Source organism: Silene latifolia, chromosome 11, assembly GCF_048544455.1.
Source record: "Silene latifolia isolate original U9 population chromosome 11, ASM4854445v1, whole genome shotgun sequence".
NCBI lineage: Eukaryota > Viridiplantae > Streptophyta > Magnoliopsida > Caryophyllales > Caryophyllaceae > Silene > Silene latifolia.
The window spans coordinates 20879556-20906019 of NC_133536.1; the positions used below are offsets into that span (position 1 = coordinate 20879556).

Here is a 26464-nt window from a genome sequence, read left to right on the forward strand (position 1 = left end):
TCCTAGTCCTCCTTCCCTTTCCCCTTTCTCCTTCCCTATACATTCTATGTTTCCCTATCCTCCTTTTATGTATTCTTTATTTCCCCTTCTCCTCCACTTACTCTCATATTACTTCATCCATTTTTCCAAGTACTCGTCTTCCATATCTTTCATTTTCTCCTCCCATTTCCTTCCTCTTTCCCTTTTCTCCTATCGTCCGCATCCTTTCATTTTCCCCTCCCTGCCTCCTCTTCTTTACCCTTACTCTCTTTCTCAACTTTCATCCCTTTCTCCTTTCTCCTCCCTTATACCTTCCAATTTCCCTCCTCCTCCACTCCTCCAATTTTTCCGCATACTACTCATCCCCCTCCCTTCCACTTATCGTTCACATTCTTCCATCTCCCTCTCCTTGAATCTTATTACTTCCCGTTGTCCTTTTCGTTGACCTACATCCATTTACCCTCTCCCCATTTGTATTCTATGACTTTCCCTTCTCCTTCTACTATTTGTCTTACTCCCCTTATCTCTTCCCCTGACGTCTTTGGAAACCCTAATGACATATAATGTCTAAAATCGAAATTCATTTACTTTCCGAAATCGACAGACTGCCATGAAATCATTAAATGTAGTGTGTATAACCCTCACATGAATGAAGTACATTTAACCTCAGCCGAAAGTTTTTTACAATTAGTGTTATGTTTTGCGTTTTTACCATCAATTTTTAATTAGATTTACGAATGTAACTTTTGTGTTTTTAACATCAATTTTTAATTGCGCTTGTCAAAAGTATTCATTTCCGTCTGAGTCCAATCATTGTTAATTGTTTTTGTCAAAGTTGGTTAACTTTTAATTTTTAACGATAAATTATTTATGTGTTTTTACTATTTAACTTGATTAGATAATGATTGCAATCAGGCTATCTATTCTCAACACAAATGAAAATAAAGTCCTAAAAGTTTAATAAATTCTATTTTTTAGTCTACCTTTCTTCAAATTTCAACATTTTTCATTATAATCACTTCTCTCTCTCTCTCTCTCTCTCTCTCTCTCTCTCTCTCTCTCTAATGTTCTCACGTCCTCAACCACCTCCTCTCCGCATCCCCTTTTTCCTTATAGTACTCTCCTTCCCCCCCGACCCTATCCTACTCCTCGTTCTCTTTCCTTCCTTCCTATTCCTTTCCTGTTTCAGCTCCTTCGTCTTCCTCTTTATTTCCAACGTCGTTGCATTCTATACCGCCTTTCTATTTCATCTTAATGGTCCTCTTCCTTCCCTTTTCCCTTGCTCCTCCCCTATAGTTTAGTACTGTACATAATGTTTATCGTTTATGACTTTCGGCAGGTACTCTGGTACATAGGCTTTACTAAGTTGCATCTCATTGTGAACTTATCGTTGTCCTATATAAATCAGCATCTCACTTATGATTATCGGGTTCTATATTTTGTCACTTGTGGATATATTTGGAGGTGAGAAATGGCGTTCACAGAGTATTTTTATCTGAAGCGTCAAATTGTTCACTCTTAAGGCAAGTGCAATTAAAGATTTTTTTATAAAGTTTTTCCTTTGTCACGTCATGTTTTTACAATCTCAAGAATTAAAAATTTTTTGTTACAATGCAAGAATTTTATTTGATGTTTTTCCATAAAATCAATATTAATTATTTAATGAAATTAATTGGTTAATTTACTTAATGGGTCCAGAAATAGTATTTTTTTTTCAAAGAACTTAATTCTTAATATCAAACCAAGTTTGTTCATTTAAGAACAAACTTTTATTTGCAATGGGACGAACTTTATCTTAGTGCTTTCTTTTGACAACCTAATTGCTAAGAACCTACATTTAAATTGCTCTTAATAATTTTGGTGATTTGTGAATCGTTGATGATTATACAAAGTTTGACATTTGGTAAGAAAGATGCTAGGGTAGTTACTTATATGCGCGAGGCACCTTGATTTTTATACTAACATAGTTTGAGTTTTTAAACGTAGCGAACTCACAAAAGTCACTACAAAAACAACGCGTAATTGAGATTAATTTTTGGGAACCATTTCTTGGGGTTACATTCAACCCAAAATTTTATTTAGACTATAGAGTATTGATGCAAGTGAAAGGTTAGATCCACATTTATAGAGCATGTCGTCGATTCGTTCCAATCCATTTGGGCTATAGAGTATTGATGTATGTTTGGTATTCAACATACGGTAGTTCATTACTCTTACAAATTCTCAGAGCACATAGCAATCTGATCCGTGCCAATCCATTTGGACTATAGAGTATTGATGTATGTTTGGTGTCCAACATAGTATGGTTCATTACTATCAAAAATTTTAAGAGCACATAGCAATCTTTGAGCCGGAGTCTTGTAGTTTATAGATAGTAACCATCATGACATTCAATCAACACACTTTAACACGATTAAATCATCAAACCTACTTGCTCCATTGAGTATTCCCATATGCTCAAAATTTAATAAGATTCACCACAATGGGTTCATCAAACTCACGGAGTTCACACTGGGAATAGAATGTAATCAAAACACGAGACATGAATAATGATATAGGACGAGGTCAAACTCAATGTTACATGGAACTAATAAGCTACTCGAGAAAGAATCAATCAACAGCTTGAGACTCTTATTCCTTTGAGTCCTCGCGAATGTCAAATGTGTAGTTAATCTCCAAGAAGCATTTGTTAACATCATGAACAAACCTGTATAAAACAAACTTCATTTCAATTGTTAGAGCTTGATTGACTTACTACAAAGCATGGTACAAAATAGTAATTATACTTGGCAAGTTATTGGAAACAAAAGTATAAAAGACCAAATCTTAAAATCCAAATTTTACAATCTAATTCCGTCGTGGTTCTGACAAAAGTATGAAACAAAATAGTAATTATACTCCATAAGTAAGCTTATATGGTTTTTTATTACCTATTTCTGCAAATGTGACCATGTTAGCTACTTAGCCCCATCGAGTACATGATATCTATGGGACATTCACTCGAGTCTTATGTTCTGTAATTCTAACATGTGTTCCCTTCCTCCTTATCTCGCTTGTTCACATATTCGCCCATTTCCTTTCCCTCTCCCTTTCCCTCTCACTCTCCCTTCTTGTGAAACTACTGTAAAAGTGTGAAGGAGAACAACATACAATTAGGTCACCTGAATCCTAGTGATGATCCCTCTCAAGTCCCACCCCACCGCCTTTTAGTTATACTGCAAGGTCAAGGGTCCAACTCTAGGTCGTTCAAATTTCAAACCAAACAAAAGTTCCATTATAAAATACATACACAAAACTTAAGGGCTGCACACAAACATTCCCAATCCGCTACCAATCAAAGTATCACGCCTTAATATCCCATTGAAAATTCCCAACAAAATTATTCTTGTGGTTGCTATCCAAAAGTTTGTACTTAGACCAAAAAGTGTGTTAAAAACGACCTTGAATTTAGAAAATTACATCACCAGCCAAGAGAGATTACATAGTATAGTTTGATAAACAAACAATAATGAAAACTTTCCGAAAATGGATGTTCATAATACTAATACATTTGTTGTTCCGAAGATAATAACGGGCCTTTGGCCATATCGATCAGCGACCATCGCCTATAAAACAGATGTAAATGACCTACCAAGCATAATCGAACATTCTTTGAAATGTTTATGTGAGTGAAACAGTAAGGTGGAAAAGTTCTTACTCTTAAACTTCAAGTGGGAATGTAAAATAAAATCCTTGTGTAAAAGCTAAATGAGAAAGAATTGTACTTACCCACAAAACCAGTATAATACCCTATGCACGCCTCTTCTTGGCTATACGAAAGTCTTTAACCTGCACATATATAAGGATTGTTTAAACATACTATTCTAACTCAAGTGCTATACATACGCAATGAAAGATGATAGAGGTACCTTACGCAAGGAATTAACTTGAGTGAGGTTGGCGAAAGATACGGCTACTTGAAAGTCTTGGAGCACTCTGTGACCACTGGTATCGATTTCAAACAGCCTTCCAAATTCATTGGCCTCTTTAAGACGTTGCCTTAAGAGGTTTATCGGACTAAAGTCTCTTGCTTCCGAAAGGCCATTTAATGTTGCCTTCATTATGGGTCAGAGCTCTGATTTGCTCTTCAGATGCCCTGATTATTATTCCCTCCCTTTGTTGTGAGAAAATCCTCTGGAGTCTGTCACCTGATGTCTGATATATCAAACGAAAAACACAACATGAATATCTGCACATTTCAATATGCATCCTACCAATTATATTCATAATGAAACAAATAAGACCGTCTTAAGCCGTGAGATTAGATGACCCTTTGATTTGTTAAACACACACTTTTTACTATCGAAAGTGAGGTGTTTAACAAACAAAAGAACTGTTGTACAGTCAGCAGACTAACCTACAACTGAAATACTAAAGATGTCACACAAAGGACAAAAGAAAGTGATACAGTTCAAGCAACAAAGCCATTCCTTGGATACGTCAATATGATTAACATGTGGAACCTAAGATCAACAATAAAAGGTACAATCTTTAAAAACAGTGCAGAATGACGCTATCAAGACATTGAAATCAGAAATAAAAGTATTAGGCTCCAGAGGACTATTACATTACGGCTGTTGGGATAAGGAACAATATCTACAAACTTCTTGCGATTGAAAATAGTGACAATGACAAACTGACATTTAGAGTGACCATGCTTACTGATCTTGGAAGTGGAAAGTTCAATAGCCTGCTATGGCCGAAAACAAAGAGGGGGAGACTTCATCTCAACTTCCACCATACTAATAAATATTACCCTTAAGTCCTTAACTACCTTTAAACTAACTACTTCTCTTCTTGGATTGACTAAATTCAAATTTCCTGATGTGAAATCTATCTTTTTTTGTGCTGTAAAATGTCATTTGTGAATGCGATCATTACTAACAGTGACCCGACCCCAACTCTTTCGCCGACTTCTACTTTCAACCATATATTATAGTGCTGCTTTATTCTTATACACGCCACAAAGAGACACAAAGTGAAATAGTTATGTAAAAAGTAATGATAAACCACTGCCACAATCCCCTCGCACAGCCTAATTCTGTCACAAATGATCCAGTATACTACGTCTGATAGCCTGATATGGAGGTAGAAGCAAGCCGTTAACATAACAACTCTTTATTCATGTAATTTCCATACAAAAAGCTATTATTATCCAGAATATAAAATGAAACTTCCATCACCAATCCAAGCAAGTTATTAGTTTGGAGATAATTAGTTGGCAGCATTACTGATTGAATGCATAGACTCCTCCATGAGCCTAACTCTTAATGCTCGAAATTCAAATTCCACGACTAATCTGTAGAGCTCGCAATTGCATTAATATTTTACTTTTATTCCACATAAATTTCATCCAAGGGACAATTTAATAACTAATTACCAATATCTTCTTTAAAGACAAGTTAAATTCACACTTAAGATGCATTCAATCCAACGAAAAGGCAAGTGAGGCAAAGATTACATGATCTTACTATTCACCTTGCTCAAGCTACTGGAACTCACCAGGTTGCACTCATCAATACACACAACAACAACATTACCCCAGTGCCTCAATGGCTTGCGAAAATTGTAATGTAAGGAGGGGCCAAGTGTACGCAACCATACCCAGGAGTAAGCAATACAAAGAAGACGCTGTTTCCCAACCACTCATCAATATTCACTACTGAAAAACTGTTCAGTAATAATTTCATATTCACAGTTCTAACGAAGCAACGAAAATTGATGAGGATTAGCTCATAAGTTAAACACTACGCATGTCACTAATATCTATCAACTACAAAACAGTTGCATCCATAGAAAAGTAAACTTCAACATCAAAGATGACTCACCCATATGAATCAACAATCTTCCGAAAAGCTAATAACCTGTAGAGCTGACTGCTTAGTATTACAGCTGACATCTGTATTTTCATGGAGTTCAAATTCCAGCCACTTTTCCGGATTCAGTGCTGAAGACTCAGACAAGAGAAGAAAAGATCATTACAAATTCAATAGTCGTATAGTACTAAACTACTAACTACTATTTCAAACCAGAGAAGCTTCAACACTCCAGGTAGGTGGCGTGTCGAGTGTCGACACGACACTTCACCAGACACGACACCTGACACGTCTGGGATACTGCACAGTACGACACGACTCCCGACACTTTTACACAGTGATAGTCAGAAGTATTTCAAGGAACATGGAGAAGAGAGAGCGAGAAAAGATGAAGAAATAACGTGGGGAAAGGTGAAAAGGGTTAAAGAAGGGAGAGAAATGTGGGGAAATGTTAAAATATAAAAGAAGAGAGAGGCAACAATGCATATTTAATGGTCTATTAATCTATTTTATTTCCCCATAAAATTACTCACATGCAATTGAAAAATGAAAAGTTGGACTTTTGAAATAAATTTGTCTTTTCCCATGTAAAAAAAATGATATTAATAAACTATATTTACTAGTATTTATTTGTAAGCTTTTAATTTCGAAGTGTCGTATCGGTGTCTCTAAAGTCGGTCAAGACACTTGTTTGACCGCATCCCCGTGTCACTTAAATTTTAGAATCACGTGTCCGACACTCCAATACGCGTCGGATACGACACTTCTCTGCGGAGTCTGAGTAACACAGTTTCAAACATACATTTATTCAGGATACAATAACGGACAAAATGGAGTGGAGACGGAGACTCAATATAATGTGGCTAATATAATACTTTATGCTAATTTAGACTACAACCAACTGAGAAAAACATATAATGTAACTTTCTAGTCAACACATCCTTGTAGAAAGTGAAGGATTATGAGACAGATACGGAACCAAAGTAAGCTAAAACTATGCAGACAAATTTTACTCTCAAGGGAATTAATAATTAGATTAAAATACATTGTACCTCTCAAGGGATTAGTGATGAGATTAAGATATACTCCCTCCGTCTCGGTCATTTGTTTACCTTTGGTTTTGGCATAAAAACCAAGGAAAGAGGAGGATGTCAATTACTAGAGGAAGACTCCAAGCTAAGACAATCTATATAAGGAGATACATTTACATAAACCCTATATTAAACAAATATGTTCTCGATAATTAAGGTGGTTTGTGCATTATCTTACCTAGCAGCATAACATTGTGCATCAGCAGTCTTCTGCCAGATAAGGACTTTGTGCTTACTGTGTATGGAAACACTGGACTTTGTGAAATGTTTCTTGAAAATGGTTGTATGGTTATCAATTGTAACAGTAGCCTTGTGATGCAGATGGAATGTTCATCATTGAAGTCGATCGCGTCCTCAAGCCTGGAGGTTAGTTTGTTCTTACTTCTCCTATGATCAAGCCAGAAGGGAATTTGCTGGCAACGAAGAAAGGAAACATGTTAACACCAGTTGAAGATTTCACTCAAAAAATTTACCGGAGTCTTCTTGATCAGCAAGATGAAACTCTTATCTGGCAGAAGACTGTTGATGCACAATGTTATGCTGCTAGGTAAGATAATGCACAAACCACCTTAATTATCGAGACCATATTTGTCTAATTAATAATTAATTCAAGTTTACGCTCCCACATTTCAACATCACTATATCGCAAGCTTGCAAACTCAGTAACTTGCTCCACTTTCCTAAATTAGACTGGAAAAACACACATGTAGAATTCACAACGGATTATGTGAAAATGCGAGAATTCAGTCAAGAAAACATCAAACACAAATTCTTCTGTAGGAGGGTTTTATATTACATTTAACAAATTTACTTCTTCTAATAACTACCTGTCGACAAGAGAAAATGGAATGTAAACTAATAGAAATCAGATGAATACCTGACTATGTTTCACTCAAAAAATAGTAAACCCTGTGAGGTTAGAGCATGGTTATACCAAGTGATAGCTAAGATGCATACTGAGGCTTGTCAAAAAGGTCGATGAAAATACAAAAGGATAGTTTATGCAGTACCACTTCTACCTCTCTACTGTAAACTGTAACTAATGCTACTGACAGACAATCTGGGAATGGAAACAAGGTTTGGCTTACACAGTTACACATAGCTTGGTTTTGTATTACTCCATACTTAGTAAGGTGCTTTGAGGGCCATGGACATGTGCCTCACACAGTGGGTGAAAAGATTCCAGTACTCTTGCTATTGGGTTTTGGGCATTGACATATTTATGGATATTAATGTCGGTAGGTGTTAGAAGATGACTTAAAATTTCTACTTACATAGTTACATGAATTAAGACATGCCTATTATTTACAATATATGTTGCAGAATGTCCAGTCTTACTTTGGTAGGAGAAACTACTGAATGAGTTATTAGTAAGGCGAAGGAGGTCAATCATTTCTTATTCCTAACTTATTTACTATTAGCTTTAAACACCAAAAGAATAGACAACGCCACCACTTTCAACCACCATTGGCGCCGTCATCTGGAACTTCGACCTCCAATACCTCGTCAGTTAGCCAGTGCCACCAAATGGCAGACCAAATAAAATTAACACACAAAAAAGAAGAAACAAAAACAGAAACTTACCATACAGGCGAAGGAGGTCCAAATCCCTAGCATAATTATAATCAAACTGATTATAAAGCCCACTTATACCCGCCTCAATTTCAGCATAATCCAAATACCCATTGCTCCACTTATCGAAAAATTAAATAAGTTCATATTCCTCGCCTCGCTCTCCTTAGTCTCCTATAATTAACATAATAAATCAAATTGTATCAATGGAAACCCAGGTCAAACCATAACCCAATATAATATCAAACATATCAAATACATGAACAAATTAACTCAAACAAATACACATAATCCAGGGGAACTAATCGCAATAAAGCACGTAACTTAATCAAAAATAAAAGATATAGTATATGGAAAGGGCCACATTTGTATTTCATCAAATCAAAACCCCTAATTTTTATGATCTTTAAATTTGTCAAGCCAATTGATGAGTGTAATATAAGGATTGGGGATGAAAATACAATAACGACACCAATAAACCACTGAAAATATAGGCATCACAGAATCAATCTCATAAACAACAATTATCTAACAAACTACAGAAAAAGATAAAAATGTACCATATATATGTCATTTAGATGAGACTTTCATTCAAGACGATAATCATGCTTAATATTGATTCGATGAAACTGTATATGATTCGCCCAGGTGAGTGGAAGATGCTTAACCTTGTTATTGTAAACTTAGATGACAAGAACTGTATGAGATGTTTCAGAAATCAGTTTCTCGTGGAGGGGTGATCTGACGAATACGCCAACGCTGATCAAGCATATCGTCATTATTTTAATCAGGTTACTATTAAGATCTAATCGGGTCGCCATAGATGAGCTTAGTTTCAGGTGAAGAAAGGCAAAGTATACCCACATCACAAAACCGCATATGAAAACAAAGATCATTCACATCACAAATTGATTAAAAAGATATGAGAAATGAGTATACCTGAAGATTTGAGGCATATGTGATGTAATTACGCATACGATCTTGAGCAGTAATCCTGATCTCATTGTCATTAATCGTCATCATCTCCTTTTTTGCCTTCCGCACAATCATCAGTCGCAAACATAAACAAAACAATCAACAATCCAAGAAAGATGATGAATTGATTGAATTAAAAAAGGACAATTATTAGGCGGAGTTCAGAAATTAGTAAAAGGGGAAATGAATGATGGAGAGGAAAAGACGGAGAATGAGTGGTATGAAGGAAACGTTGGAGGAAGAAACTGGCAAATAAAATAGGCCCAAAAGGAATAATGTGAGTATTGGACTGAAACCGAGATTTTTTATGAAAGAATTGAGCCCAGCACACAGACCCGCCTATCCGAGCTCCAAACCCACCCGCCAAGAGTTCAACTATTCATTGTGGCATCTACTATTCATTAGAAATTTACTATTCATTGGTGAATAGTAGCTACTCTTGCTCACTTTACTATTCATTGGTGAATAGTAGCTACTCTTGCTCACTTTACTATTCATTGGTGAATAGTAGCTACTCTTGCTCACTTTTAGTTAAGGGGAGGATTACTTGTTCGGCGGAGTTGTGGAGTGTGGTCTATGGAGAGAAAATAGATCCTCTTTATTTCTTTTCTTTTCATTTCCTCTCACAATTAATACTATATATTAAATTCAGAAAATAAGTAATTAAAGATAGTTATACAAATTAAGTATACTATATAGTTTTAAATCACTAGCATCGTATGATAGACCCGATTAAGGGATCTCAAATACAAATATTGTATAGTTTGGGTTAAAACTAAATTATATAGAAGCTTGGTAATTTTCCTAAACATGGTCAATTTCCCTGAAATAAAATAATTAATTAAGACGGTCAATTTCCTTAAAATAAAAAAACTAATTGAGATGGTCAATTTCGAGGAGACTAAAAGAAAAAAGATGTCTGGTAATTTTCCTAAATATTTATAGAAGACTAGAAGATGGTCAATTTGCTTAAAATCAAATAATTAATTAGTATAAACATGCACACTTATGGTATTAACTATTATCATCATAAAATTATATATTAAATTTAAAATCTATGCAATTTTATTAAACTTTATAGTTTATTAGATGTATAGAGATGTTAATTATTTAACATACAAAAATATAATAAGTAGGATATAATAATTCAAGTTAGATTCCATAATATATATATATATATATATATATATATATATATATATATATATATATATATATATATATATATATATAGAGAGAGAGAGAGAGAGAGAGAGAGAGAGAGAGAGAGATTGAATCATGTGAGGCACCCTTCTTAGGGTGAGGCGGCTGGACACCTTCTAAACCATTGGATTAAACAACTACAAGTGCATCAGATGTTGACACGTGTCCCCTAATATAACCCCTAACAAACTCCAAATTTCCCTCACTTCATACATTTATTCCGTCACATTTACTCCCTTCACTCTCTCTCTTCAAGCCGTCTAAGACAATGAGTTCCTTCATTGCCATTCACTCAGATTTCGACGCCATTACTACTAAGCTTCCGTTCCGCCATTAACACTGAGCTTTCTGACCTCCGTTATCATCCATAAGTTAGGTAATTTCGATCACCTCATTTTAATTTCAATTTGCGTAGATTTTCGACCTCCGTTATCATTCCTTATTTTTCACCCTAATTTTCAATCGACTTATTTAATTCGTTAATTTATCGTTGTTCTTATGCATGTTTTGATCGGTTTACGAGCATAATCGAATCATCGCAAGATCAATCAAGAGAACATATATTCTATGTTTTAGATGACTGTTTAATCGAAAATGTTATATGAGTTATTGTTCTTAGATCAATCAAGAGAACACACATCTGTGATTCGAACTATATGGTTTATGTGTGTTAGTGATGTCTATTGGTGCGGTGGAAGCGAGATGTTGCTTTTGCTTTGGATTTGAAGTTTCTATACGAGATGAATATTTCTCTTTGAGAAAATGATATTTGGAGTAGAAGGTGTAGATCCCGCCGTAAGAGCGGAACTAATCAAGGTATGTATGTTACAAAGATCTTCTACTACCGATGCATACCAATTTGTTCTTACTAGCGATAATCATGCCCGAGATTTTGTCTTTGAATTAGCAACAAATATGTTCCTTACATTTTGGTCCCAGTAAAGACCACATGTATGCTCAAATCATCAATAAAATATGTTAAATATTTGATTTGGTCAATTTTGAATTTCTGTCACGGTGATTCTTTTAATGTGGATGTGTTTTCGGATGATGACGGATGATGATGTGTTTTCATTATGTTGCTATCCTTGCTAATGCTGTTGCCGCTGCGCTGGTGAATGAGAAGGATGCAGATGCGAAAGCAAATGCTAATGCTACTCTATAACAGCTTATGAATATGAATGTTTGTAATTGAATTTGATGTGTGATTGTAGGTTTTTAAACTGTGAGAGATAATGTGGTGGAACATTATTAATTATGCTGATGATGCTTATATGTTAGTATATGTTATGAATATCACTGATTTCTGAATGGTTGGGGGAGTTCGGATTCTCCATCTCATTTGCGTGTCGCGTCTTGTGTTCCACTACCTCTCCATTTTTGTGAAACCTGGACTTGATTTTGTGAAGCTTGGAGTATATTATGTGAACCCTAGACCTAATTCTTGTTGGTGCACTCATTTTGTATTTCTCTAGTTTTGTTTGCAAAATCATAAGGGCAATTTTCACGTTCCATTGCAGGAAAAAGAGGCTCGCAGAGAAGAAAAGTTTTGGTTTACTTGTAAATGCTCATTTTTGGAAATTTACAACGAGCACATTCTTGATCTTTTGAACCCTTCTTCATCGAACTTACGGTGTAAGCGGCATGAGCAAACTGGCTAATCGTAAGACTGTTATTATAGCAGCTTAGGCCTTTTAGACCTTGCTCTCGGTAACAGCAATAAGCTTGCGGTTTTTCTACTGCATACGTTTCAAACCCTTTGAAGTTTTGCTCTTACTCTAACTTGTAGACCTTATCAATCTTATTCTGCAGATTAGAGAAGATTTAAAGAAAGGCATTTATGTGGAAAGCCTCACAGAGCTAAAGGTTTCAAGTGCTCGAGATGTAATGCAAAAATTGCTTGAGGTAGTAATCCACTAAATTGAATTAGTTCTTCCAGCACAAGTTATGTTCCACGTTTCCTGTTTCTTCTTTCTACAAGTGATTGATGCAGAATTATTGCGCTATGTCTGGGTTCCATGAACAGGAAGGTGGCAGCCACGAATATGAATCGTGCAAGCAGTCGTTCCCATAGTGTTTTAACATGTGTGATTGAGAGTACGGTAAATAGAGTTTCCCTCCATAGGCGTGATGTTTTTGAGGCAGTATAGTATATAAACTTCAATAATGAATGCTATTTTTATTGATAACTTGAAATTGACAGTGGGAATCTCAAGATGTTACCCATCATCGTTTTGCTCGACTAAATCTTGTAGATCTGGCAGGCTCTGAAAGGTGATTTTAGAAGGAAGTTACTCGTATATGTTATATATTGTTCCATGCTGCTAGATTCGTTTTTAATGTTCATTCTGACCAAAAGATGATCACCATAGGCAAAAGAGTTCTGGGGCAGAAGGTGAGCGACTTAAGGAAGCTACGAATATTAACAAGTCACTTTCAACTCTTGGGTATGTCCTTACTTTCGGTTGAGTTCTTCACATTGGTCACAGTAACTATTGCACAACTACACGTCTAATTCAAGTTGTTTCTCTTTTAACTTGTCTTTGGTTCATGCAGATTGGTGATTTTGAACCTTGTGAGCATGTCCAACGAAAAATCTCTTCATGTGCCTTATCGAGATTCAAAATTAACCTTCTTGCTTCAGGTATAAGTCAACATCATTTTATTTGAATGCATTTTTCTAAGGACGCTATTAAAGCCATAACATAGTTACCCTAACTTTCAAATTTGGTCATGATTCACTGGGAGGAAATTCGAAAACAATTATCATTGCTAATATTAGTCCTTCTAATGGGTTAGTCATTTCTTCATCGCTCGCCTTTTCTTCACATTCTTCAAATTCCAAGTCTTTTAATGGCACATTTATTTTTTACTTGTAATAATCCTTACTATTTCCCGTCTTCTTGCAGCTGCTCACTGGAGACGTTAAGCACTCTGAAGTTTGCTCAGCGTGCTAAATTTATAAAGAACAATGTATGTTATATTGACATTTTTTTCTGTAGCACCATGAACCAACTACGTTTTCGTCCTAAAAATACTGCTCCACATATTCTTGTTAGCAATTATGGTTTGGTTGTTATTCCTTTTCAGGCAATCATAAACGAAGATGCCTCTGGTGATGTGCTTGCCTTGAGAATGCAAATTCAGCAGCTAAAGGTATTGAATTGTCTTCTATACCAACCCTGGGACTCAAAATGTACATTTTCAGTATAGGGCAGGCCAAATGTTGTTTCTTAAAAGTTAGTGTAAATCTCGATAATTTAGCTGTTTGGATTCCCTATCTTTGATACTCTAGGCTCAGTTGGGGCCATATTATCTTAGTTAAGTTGTCAATTCAAGTTCTTTATGAAGCACAGAAGTCATACCTTGCTCTTTGTACAATGTTATTGAGAATTTAGAACGTTTTGGTCTCCGTGCATCAATATCAGGGAATATGTCAAATGGTAGCGATAGGAAAGTATATTGAGGGTTAATGAGATTGTCTCGGAAGCTCATTGCAATTTTAAGATATTTTGTACAAAAAAAGCTAATTTCCTAGTTCACCATTTTGCAGAAAGAAGTTTCTCATCTGCGTAGTTTAGCTAATGGAGGACAAGGAAACCAGGACTAGAAGCCCAGTCACTGAGTTTGCTAGGTTCACCAGGAGCTTTTAAGTGGGAAGGGCTTAATGGTTCGTTTAGTCCATTGGGATCTGACAAAAAGCAATCTCAGGTTCGTGTTTCTGTTATTTTGGCAAGGTGATTCAGTTTGTTACAGGTTAGTTAAATACTCCATATCTAAAGGCTATTAGCTTAAGGTTCCCCTTACTTAATCTTTGTTATGTACTCGTATATCTTAACGGCTATTAGCTCAAATGGGAGAGCAATGTGCAAATCTTGCACAAAGGTATGAGTTCAAATCTCATATAGCCTAGTTAATTTAAGAATCTAGTGTATTAAACTTAAATACAATAACATTGAGGATGAGTGAGCCAAATCCGTACTCAGATGTGCAAAATTGAGGATGAGTAGAAGAAGCTCAAACTTAGATGTGCACATATACCATATTAATTTTGTGTTTTAGTTTTGATGATTAGATTAGAAGGAAGGTTGAAAGATGCGTTTTTGGGGAACAGAGATAAACCCATCACCACCAAAGCAGATATGACATCGTGAAACAATGCACATATGATTTATATCTTCAATAGAAATGGTGTTTGTTTGCTTTACAGGGAATGGAATCGTCATCTTCATACTTTAGATCCTCAACAAGATCATAAACTTATGTTTGGTTTGCTCTTTTCCCTCAAATCTCTTACTGCTAAGATGGACCCCACTTGGTAATAATCAACTTTTTTAATGTTAATGTTTTCCTAATTTTGGATTTGTTAATTTGTTTGAGTTTATTGTTTGAGTATATCAGACTCCCCATACCCTACAATTTGCGAGAGTCATTGAGTCACTCGGGTCGCAAATTGTATGTGGCTAGAATATGGTATATGTGGATTAGAATGAATCAGATGAATATCACTTTGGCAAAGTTTTATTTTTTTTTTTGATACAATATGGTGAGTGTTGGAGTTATGCATCTCCTTTAATAAGATGTTCGAACATATTCTTCTAACTTATTGGCATAATAATGAGAGTACGGATTAGGCTTTGAAGTAACAGTAGCAGTCAATAACCAACATGGGAGTCGAACCCACACCTTGTGCATTGCACAACGCTCTGTCATTTGAGCTAATTGGTTTTAAAATAATTAAATCATTAAACTAGTTTTCATCATGTGAGTTGTTCTCTTATCTCTGCTCCCCCTGCCATTAGAGGAACGATTGAAGAAATTGATTCTCGAGGTGTGCTCTAGTCCTTACCTTGGAACTTTTCATTTTTTGGTTAACTGCTACGCTGAAAAGAAATAGTTGTCACTTGGTATTTTGCTCTGTACTAGTATAGTTACAGCTGTGTATATAGCTTCTGATCTTTTTCCACATTCATGTTGAGGAACAAAATTAATTGCGGTTTTTTTGAATATGTGCTGCTTTAGTTCATTCCATCTTGAAAGAATGTGGAAGAAAATCATACCTCCATTTATTTTAACCACTTATGATGACCAAGTTTGACAAAATAAGGTTTGAGATTCACCAAATAAGGAAAAGAGCAAAAAACGTTATTTTAACCACTTATGATGACCAAGTTTCACAAAACAAGCTCTAAGATTCACTGAACAAGGTCTGAGATTCACAAAACAAAGTCTGAGATTCACCTAATAAAGAAAAGAGCAAAATAGGTGATTTTAACCACTTATGATGATCAAGTTTCACAAAACAAGCCTTAAGATTCACTGAATAAGGTATGAGATTCACCAAATAAGGAAAAGAGCAAAAAAGGTGATTTTAACCACTTATAATGATCAAGTTTCACAAAACAAGCCTTAAGATTCACTGAATAAGGTATGCGATTCACAAAATAAGGTTTGAGATTCACCAGATAAGGAAAAGAGCAAAAAACGTGATTTTAACCACTTATGATGACCAAGTTTCACAAAACAAGCTCTAAGATTCAGTGAACAAGGTCTGAGATTCACAATACAAAGTCTGAGATTCACCTAATAAAGAAAAGAGCAAAATAGGTGATTTTAACCACTTATGATGATCAAGTTTTACAAAATAAGCCTTAAGATTCACTGAATAAGGTATGAGATTCACAAAATAAGGTCTGAGATTCACCAAATAAGGAAAAGAGCAAAAAAGGTAATTTTAACCACTTATGATGATCAAGTTTCACAAAACAAGCCTTGAGATTCACCGAATAAGGTATGAGATTCACAAAATAAGGTTTGAGATTCACCAAATAAGGAAAAAAGCAAGAAACATGATTTTAACCACTTATGATGACCAAGTTTCACAAAACAAGCTCTAAGATTCATTGAACAAGGCATGAGATTCACAAAACAAAGTCTGAGATTCACCTAATAAAGAAAAGAGCAAAATAGGTGATTTTAACCACTTATGATGATCAAATTTCACAAAATAAGCCTTAAGATTCACTGAATAAGGTATGAGATTCACTGAATAAGGTATGAGATTCACAAAATAAGGTCTGAGATTCACCAAATAAGGAAAAGAGCAAAAAAGGTGATTTCATAAGGTATGAGATTCACAAAACAAGCTTTAGGATTCACAAAATAAGGTCTAGGATTCACAAAATAAGAACAAGAGCAGAATAGGTGATTTCAACCATTTATGACTACGTTTTACAATATTACCTTTTAGTTTCACAATATAAGTTCTAAGATTCACAAAACAAGGTCCAAGATTCACAAAATAAGAAAAGAGGAATATAGGTGATTTCAACAACCACTTATAACCAAGTTTCACAATATTACCTTTTAGTTTCACAAAACAAGCTCTAAGATTCACAAAATAAGCTGTGAAATTCACAAAACAAAGCCTAAAATTCACAAAATAAGAGAAATAGCAAAATAGGTTATTTCAACAACTTATGACCAAGTTTAAGAATATTAGCTTTGCGTTTCACATAACAAGCTCTAAGTTTCTCAAAACAAGGTCTATGATTCACAAAATAAGGAAAAAAGCAAAGTACGTGATCTCAACCAATTATGATCAAGTTTCAGAGTATTATCTTCTGTGTTCACAAATCAAGCTTTAAGATTCACTAAACAAGGTCTCAGATTCACAAGATAAGAGAAATAGGAAAACAGGCGATTTCAACAACTTATGACCAAGTTTAAGAATATTAACTTTGTGTTTCACAAATCAAGCTCTAAGTTTCACAAAAAAAGGTCTGTGATTCACAAAATAAGAAAAAGAGCAAAGTACATGATTTCAACCACTTATGATCAAGTTTCACAAAATTAACATATAAGTTTACAAAACAAGCTCTAGGATTCACAAATTTAAGCAGGACTGGATGAGAGTTGTGCAGCAGTGAGAGATACCAACAATGATGCATACGAATTAGAAGCTCAAAATCATTTCCTAAAGTCGTCTATAAACCGATTATCTACTATAATCTTTGAGTGGGCTGAAATTATGTCACCGCCAGGACCAACGAACATAAATCTGATCACAATTTTTCTAATATATTAACAAACGTCCTAGAGAATAGGGACTATATTTGTAGCCTTAATTAGTCATTTATGCTCTTGGAGCGAATAGGGACTATATTTACAACCAACAAACTTGGTCTTTGGGATGTATGAACACCACAACCAATAAAAGGAATAATGGGCAAAACTTACATACAAAGTTAATGTAGCTTTGAGATTAACAACAATGATGCGCATACAATCTCAAACTCAATCTCCAATCCCAATCCCAATCCTTTGAATTTGATTACCTACTAGGCTACTACGCTCTTCAGGTTTGACTAACTGAGCTAAAATCAATGCGGCCCAGATGAACAAAAATTACTCAAATCACAATATTTCGGATATATTCAACAGTGGTGAAGGACACGCGCGAGCATAATATGTTCACACCATTGCAGAAGACAAAAAGTAAATGTACAATGATGCAATTACCGCAAAAGCCTTGAACTAGCATTTGCTTCATTATCATCCTCCTCATCATCATCTTAATGTAGTTGGTTTCCTTCAAGGGCAAGCGCTTCCAGGTTCGGGGATGAACCAAATGCGAGTGGTGGGTGACTATAAACACATCATATGGAAGAGGCAGTTGATCAACAAGGCATTAAGACTTAGAATAGAGAATGATACATTAAAGCTTATCAGCATCACAATTTTAACAATGCACACCTTTTTCGGGCCAATGAAGAAGATTCCTTCGCCTTGTCATCTGAGGTTGCATCAGCAGAAGGAAGAACCTAATCAAATCAATTCCATACACATATCAACAAGAACTCAGAAGGTAATAAAACCAAAACTTTTACAAAAATGCAGGTATGTATATGAGGCCACCACTTGATTAATTGCTCAAAATCATCAATCTATTTCCGATTTCTGCCTACAGGCAGCAATCACGTGGACTTCGAATCGCTTTTAACAGAATATGACATATTGGATTCAAGGTTGTCATGTCAATATGTTCACTGATACCAACAAACAGACTTCTCGGATCTATGACCAACAAAACCAATAAAGGAATGAAGACAATGAGAAAAATTAGGAATTTAACCTGGAAATTAATCAAAAAATTATGAAATTACCAGGAAATTATGAAATTACCTGGAAATTAATCAAAATATTCTTCGAAAATTGCTGAAATCGCGTTGCTGTATGTCGTTCTGATGAAATCTACGAACAATTTTGCCGGAAATCGCTGCAATTGATGCTGCTGATTGGATTTTTGGAAACGAGATTTTGAAAATCGCTGCAACGTTGTGTGTTATATTTTTTAGAGAGAGAGAGTAAAGTATTTGTGCTCTTAATTGTCTATTTTAGATAGAGAAAATATTTGGGCCAAATGAAAAGTTAAGAATGACCCCAAATATCCAAAATGAATGAACATTGATAATCAGTCCATGTTAATCAGTCCGCCCAAGTTTAAGGAATTTGGTGAGGTCGTCCGCCTCGCCATAATTAACAACCTCACCGGATCCGGCCTCTATATATATATATATATATATATATATATATATATATATATATATATATATATATATATATATATATATATATATATATATATATATATATATATATATATATATATATATATATATATATATATATATATATAGAGGCGGGATCCGGTGAGAACGATCACTCGGTGCAAACGGTGAGAACGACCTACAATAGTAATTTAATCAAAAACATCACGCGTGATTTCGACAAAAGCTAGCACACAAAACACGATCGTTGACCAAAAAATCCAAAAAATCTCTTTCTCTCTCTACTTTCCAAAACTTTTCCCCCAAATCTAATCAAATATTTTCCGCGAAAACACAAGAAATTCCGCGAAAAACACACAGACTATAGCCGCCAAAATCGACTAAATTGATCGTAATCAATCGCGTTGATCATCTAATTGATGTACTGATATAATACTTTTCTGGTTGTTTTGGTGTGATTGATGCATTAACAATCGATTTTGTGATTTCGATTGGCATTCCAGAATTATTTTAATCGTAGAAAATTATGGATGTTGAGGGTTCTAGCGATTTGGGGGAACATACTGATGCGATTGTTCCAGCTGCTAGCAATGATATCGTGCAGTCACCGTCTCATCTAGGTATGTACATCTGAAAATCAGATGAGATAAGTCTTTTATGTTAATCGTTGCAATAAAATCGTCTGATTGATGTATTTATTGATCATTTTGATGCGTATTCATACTAATTTAAACATATGAAGACAAATTATTACGATTGCTGCACGTGTATCGTTAGCCTGATTGATATTATGAATTGATGAGTCTGATGGATATGAACAGTTATCTTACCGGTCCTGTTAGTGTATATGATATGCGCTTTGTTTTAGAGTTGATTATTACACTTGCTGATCAAATTTCTTATGCACGCTATACAGTATTCCGTGTGTTTCAATATCATGAATATTAGTATAATTGATGTATATGCCTTATATGGAAAACGTGTCTGGTAGAAGAACGAAACCGCCCTTTATAGACCAACGTTTATAAAAGACATGTATATTAGTATAGTTGATGCGTTTGTGTTTTGTCAGCAGCGTATCTAGAATTATAATTAAGGGATATACCGATTCGTGTCATAATAAACATTTGACTTTCTGCCTGTGACAAGATTATAAGACATGATTGATGTATCTTGACGTCTACGTTAAGTAGTCAAGAATGAAAAATACGAAATTTCAGCGATCGGCACAACTTTCTGAGATAATTTCTGTGGTTTTTTTGTTTTCTAATTGATTTCGTGCTTTTGACTAAATTAGCGTACCTGAACATTATATTTGTTGTGCATTAGTTATTTGAGCTTGCTGCTTATACCCTTATTGTTCTACTGTGTAGCGTGCATAGATGCAGGCTCACCAATCATTGAGACAAACCCGAAGGAAAGAATACCCGTATGTGCGCCTTTAATTGAAGCCTGTTTTGGGTATGATCTTTGATAAACTAGATGATGGGCTAGATTTCTATAAGGCTTATGCTACTAACTCTGGTTTTAAAATGCGAAAGTCGACACAACGAAACGTGGATGGGGTTGTCATGACTAAGTCTTTGTGTGTGCGAAAAAAATTGGAGAAAGTAAGCCTAGAGGGAAGGTAAAAAAGAGACAAAGAACTAGAATTTTATGTAATGCAAAAATTTTTTTCCGTAGAAATGAAAAAGGTCAATATGTTATTGTTGACTTTCATGAAGGACATACCCATCTCCTCTCAACACCAAACACCGTGTTGCATTTGACTGAGTCCAGAGAGTTAACCCTTATACATAAATCCATGATTGTTGAGAATTCTAAGGTGAATAAAGGGCCTGTGCAAAGCTTTAGAATGTTCAAAGAATACGTGAAAGGGTATCAAAATGTCGGGGCATCACTTGAGGACTTCAAAAATTTTTGGAGGGATGTGAAAAAATTTATTAAAGGGTATGACGCGCAAATGATGATTGAAAATTTCATGCACAAAAAAGCCATGTGTAGTTCGCACTACTTTGATTTTGATGTTGACGATCGTGGTCGACTATCTAGGGTTTGTTGGTTTGACCCTATAGCTATAAAGAATTACAGTCTTTTTGGTGATATGACGTCTTTTGACACGACGTTTAATATGAACACGTATAAAATGATATTTGCCCCTTTCACGGGGGTTGATCATCACAAAAAATGCGTGTCATTTGGAGCAGGACTTATAAGGAAAGAGACTGATGAGGATTTCGTATGGTTGTTTCAGAATTTTCTAAGTGCAATGAGCAATAAGTATCCCGTATGCATAATTACTGATCAGGATAGGGGCATAAGATCGGGGTTAAAACAAAGTGTTCGGGACAAAACTCAAAGACAGATATTGCATGTGGCATATCATGAAAAAGCTGCCAGACAAGATCGGAACTACGCTATATCGGGAAACTAACTTCATGAAAGAGTTGTGCTCCTGTGTTTGGGCAGAAGATATCGAACCGTCTGAGTTTGAGGAACGGTGGTGCTCAGTTATATCTTCATACGGGCTGACCGGCAATGAATGGTTAGATACCATGTTTGACAAAAGGGCTTTTTGGATCCCAGCCTATTTCAGGGATTTATTTATGGGTGGACTAATGAGAACCACGTCCAGGTCTGAGTCCGAGAATAGCTTTTTCGGAAATTTCATGAACCCACACTTAACTTTGGTTGAGTTTCTTATGAGGTATGAGAGTGCTATGGATGCTCAGCGATGGAAACAATCTAAATTAATAGCCGAATCAAAAAACTCCTTCCCTGATCTAGAGACGCCTCACCCTTTGGAAAAACACGCTTCTGAGTTCTACACCCCAGTGATGTTTTCTGAATTTAAAAACGAGTGGGTGGCTGCCTGTTTCACCTGTGGTGTTAAAATATTAGGGGTTACTACCAGTGACAGCATCCCCATTATTGATCGTGAAAAAGACAAGGTTTACAATGTTATCTTTATCTCTGACGAAATGAAAGTGAACTGCACCTGTAAAAAGTTCGAGAGACATGGAATTTTGTGCCGTCATGCGCTTTACGTGTTGAAAGAACAAGGCCTTGACAGTGTTCCAGAACAGTATCTGTTAAGTCGGTGGAGCAAATTGGCAACATGTCAGCCGATTTGTAGTAATGTGCCACATACTTTAATTGAAGATTGTAACTCATTAGATGTTAGACGGCACAAAATTGGTACCTTATGGTCCGAGGTGTTCTCGTGTGTGACGCTCGCTGAACAAAAAACTGAGTATGTTGACGAATTGCTGGGAATTTTGAAAGATTTTAAAGATAAGATAAACGCACAAACCAGTACGTCGGAATGTAGTAGTAGTAGTACCACGGGTGATAGGCTGAGAAAGAAGAATAGGGAACTTGAGATGCTCTTAGGAACAAAAATACCAAAGGAAGTGGTTGTCTTACCTCCTGTACAGTCAAAAACAAAAGGGTCTGGAAAAAGAATGATGTCCCAAAGGGAAAAAGCTACAAAAGAACAGAAGAAAGCGGCCAGGAAATGCAATGCTTGCGGAGAGTTAGGATTCCATGATAGTCGGAATTGTCCTGGGAGAGTATGATTCCATGATACAGGTACGCTATTAATTTGATCAAGCTGAAATAGTTTCCTTTCATCTGTTTAATATTTCTGGTGGTAGATGATTGACAGTATCTATGTATCCTCTTGATCTGAATATCTGATGCCTACGAGGAGTCTTAAAACGCCTCTTTAGCCTCTGGTCTATCCTTTGACTCGTGGAATTGAGTTGTTTTCTGGTGATGACAATTGCAGATGATACCTGTTGCTGCTAATGATGTTGCCTTTTCAGTTCATGCTGTATTAATGACTGTGCAGATTGAATATGTTTAGATCGATTGTTGTATCTAATCAAATTTGTAACCGTTAATGTTTTATAGCATTTGTTCGTTTCAGGAATGAACAACGGAAAAGAGATGCGGAACACATACCCAAATATAATGAATAATGGCGGGAGGAATTGAGACTTCATTTTTGCTCTGCTATATGGGATTTTTGAACATTTTTTTTTTTTTTGTTTTTGATCTTTTTTTTTTTTTTTTTTTTATAGCATTTGTTTTATAGCACAACATAATAGCGTATCCACATGGATTATATGTGCATCTGGCAAGGCTGAAAGTGTATCTGTCAGAATTGTGAATGGAAACACTTTTTTTTTTTTTTTTGTCGGAAGGAAACACTTGTTATATCATATACAAGTGAAAGTTTATGGAAGGCTTGCGTTCTAGATATTAAAGAGCTAATGAATCTGCTCATTTTTTGATATGTGAAATGGTAAAAAGTAGGCTTTCAGATTTCTTCACAAAAAGCGTGACTATTAACACGACTGTTGCACATGTTTTTCATGAAAATCGTACACATTAGTATTAATTGTGAAAAAACGCAGCGTAACATATTAATAAACAAAGATTCGCGAACTCAAGTTACATAGACAAAATCCTAATATTGTATGACATCTAATTATCTATTACCTGATGATTTCATTAGACACGATTGATTTCAATAGTCACAAATGATATTGTACAAGGCGTCTTTAAAAAAAAAAAAAGGTTGTTGGTGGGTTGTTAAAGAATATAGTATTGGTATGGTATCACAATTGATGTTGTGGTTATTAACATGTTTGGTAAACATGTTAACATGATTGATGCACATGTTATACATGATGAGCGTGAGTATTAACACGATTGGTGCACATGTTATACATGATCAACATACTTAGTAATTAAAGAGGTTGCCCGAATCCTAGCCCATTGCCACATAGACACCACCATTTGTCTAAACACAGACAGACGGTATGGGATGCATATCCTACATATTATCCACAAAAAGTAGATGCCCTTCCATTACAAACGGTCAAAGCTATCATGATTCCATATCCAACGGGATGCCACAAATGAAAACAGCATGAACCAAAGGCGTTTCAAAAGACGCCTTGTACTTAGAAAACCAGATACACAAATAACGTAAAGGTAGTTAATACAATGCAACAAAACCCCAATTACACCATCACAAAGTCCATAAGATGTACATGACGTTTACTAAGCCTACATGTCAGCCACAATCCTGCCAAACGCAAAGCCGCTCCCATGACTTTTAGTAAGCCTACATATCACACATGAGAAAAGAAAACAATGTAAACCTTGCACTTGTACGATGTGATCGATTAAAACTAACAATAAAGACATAATGAAAAATGAGATTTATTTTGAATACCTTACGATTGTTCTCCTGCCAACGTAACAATTTGAGCGCGACGTCCTTCCTAAATCCAGCCAACGCCTTGAAGTTGCTTTTGTCTTCCCACAGACCTCGGTTGCGGCCAGCTTCTAACCACTTGAGGACATGAACGCCGCAATCAAACCTTCGACAAACAAAACTATAATAAGTACCAACACAGGCGGCCTTACTTTATCATCCGTGCACAAGTCACCCCATGTCCAGCATACAAAAATCAAATAAAAACATGGGACATTTCGTCGCGACGCACATACTGCATTAAATGTACCTAACAACTGACCTAGTGTGACATACTCAGCTGAAAAGTAAATTAAAAAAGATGAGTACTTACAGATTTTGCTGCTGAGGAACAGTCAGAGTCGAAAACTTAGCTAGAGGCACCCCTACAAGATGCTTGTAGCCTTTGGACCGGCATAAGATCTGGAAGACATTAGTAACCTAAAACAAAATGATACATTGAACCTATTAGTCATGAATCCTCAAGGAAAGCATTATCTGAACGAGAACAATTATAATATTTTTAAAAATATACCACTTCCGCAGCAAGTTCAGTGTCAGCCCGGATATCCTTAGGACGTAGTGAGTTCAGAATATAGTTCGTCTTCATCTCCAGATCACACACAATAAGAAACCAGTGTTCATTATCAATGATGGGTATAAAAACCTGTTGACAAAAATAAAAGACGTATGGTATGAATGAAATGGGTTTGATCTTCATAAACGAAAAAAATACAGGTTAGAAAAACAGAACAATATACTTACGGCTTTCACACACACCCCATCTGTAGGCATATATGATGTTTTGATGTAATTGCGACCAAGATTTTTATCTCGTTGAGGATTGAGATGCTAGAATAGACAAACATATCGATTATTAAGACAAACATTCAAATTGATAATAGAAAGTTAATCACGGATGAGAAGGGTAACACTCACACGTGCAGTAGATGGGATATACAACAAATCTGGCTTTAGCATAGTGGAATAGATCCCGAACATATCGATCACCTAAAATTGAAAAAACGAGTGTTGTTCTATACTACATAAAAATAGAAATAAACACGTACGAAAATTAAGTAGTCACCATACCATATCCGCAACCCACTTCCGGGGTTTCAAAGAGCACATGCCTTCCTTTGTTACTTGACCAAAGCTTGTCTTGACGACTACGTCACTACAAAAATAACATATACACCAACGAAAAAAAGCTTATTATGTGCTACTTCTAACAACACATATAAAGTTGACAAGGTAAACATACTAAAAAGGATGAAACATTACTCTTTAGCTGATTCTCCCGCACGTATAAGGAACACGTAGTCTAACAAAGGTGCGTGTCAAGATATTCCACTTCTTTTACCGCTTGTTTCCTTTAAAAACGAAAAGGACAATATATTTAGTAAGGTTAACAATCACTTGCAAACAAAACAGAAAACAAAAAAAAAAAAAAAAAAAAAAAAAAAAAAAAAAGAAAAAGAAAAAAATGGGTGCTTGCCCGGTTTGACGTTAAGACGCTTAGCGACCATCAACACTTGTTTTGATAATTCGTTCTGAGGACACGACAAAACCGCAAAACAGTACTTCATCTTCTGTTTAAGAAGGGTCTTGCCAATTGCAGCCCCTGATCTAGACTGGATGGTTCAATATGTGAAACAATTGTTAATGAGAAAGTTGTGATTGCTTATTTACTAAACGTACATAGCCAAAAAAAAGGACGTATCTTACATTTATGAACTGAGATTTGAGCAATTGGCGGGACCCCGTATATGTCTCCATGTAACACATCAGATAAATGCCATCATCAACGACGTCACGCATGCGTTTTGGGGACGAATTCTTCACATGAGAAAAACTGGACTGTCTTAAATCTGAATGATTTGGAGACCATGTCACATCGAACAAAATCCCTCTGAAAAAAGTCAGATTACAATCAGAAACGTCAACGGA

The 26464-nt window shown here is 35.6% G+C and overlaps 2 protein-coding genes and 2 long non-coding RNA genes across 5 annotated transcripts; 1 reads left to right on the top strand and 3 right to left on the bottom strand.

Moving 5' to 3' along the window:
* Positions 1–2442: 2442 nt before the first annotated feature.
* On the bottom strand, positions 2443–4041 carry LOC141611335 (uncharacterized). 2 transcript variants are annotated; one of them, XR_012528595.1, is made up of 3 exons: positions 3906–4041; positions 3748–3807; positions 2443–2686 (listed from the first exon to the last, which is right to left on the bottom strand). It is a non-coding gene; the product is annotated as an uncharacterized LOC141611335 (long non-coding RNA). The 2 variants fall into 2 exon arrangements; XR_012528594.1 differs by having other exon boundaries at positions 3888–4041.
* A 7-nt stretch (positions 4042–4048) lies between these two features.
* On the bottom strand, positions 4049–9672 carry LOC141611334 (uncharacterized). The gene is made up of 3 exons (XR_012528593.1): positions 9437–9672; positions 8510–8671; positions 4049–4173 (listed from the first exon to the last, which is right to left on the bottom strand). It is a non-coding gene; the product is annotated as an uncharacterized LOC141611334 (long non-coding RNA).
* Positions 9673–21683: 12011 nt separating this feature from the next.
* LOC141613069 (protein FAR1-RELATED SEQUENCE 9-like) lies at positions 21684–23113 on the top strand. The gene is made up of 2 exons (XM_074431806.1): positions 21684–22817; positions 23036–23113. The coding sequence occupies exons 1-2, from the start codon at positions 21684–21686 to the stop codon at positions 23111–23113; spliced, it is 1212 nt and encodes a 403-aa protein (XP_074287907.1).
* A 907-nt stretch (positions 23114–24020) lies between these two features.
* Positions 24021–25520, bottom strand: LOC141612838 (uncharacterized). Its single transcript, XM_074431587.1, has 6 exons — positions 25454–25520; positions 25280–25366; positions 25050–25181; positions 24849–24955; positions 24494–24641; positions 24021–24382 (listed from the first exon to the last, which is right to left on the bottom strand). The coding sequence occupies exons 1-6, from the start codon at positions 25514–25516 to the stop codon at positions 24374–24376; spliced, it is 546 nt and encodes a 181-aa protein (XP_074287688.1). The 5' UTR covers positions 25517–25520; the 3' UTR covers positions 24021–24373.
* Between the last annotated feature and the right edge of the window lie 944 nt (positions 25521–26464).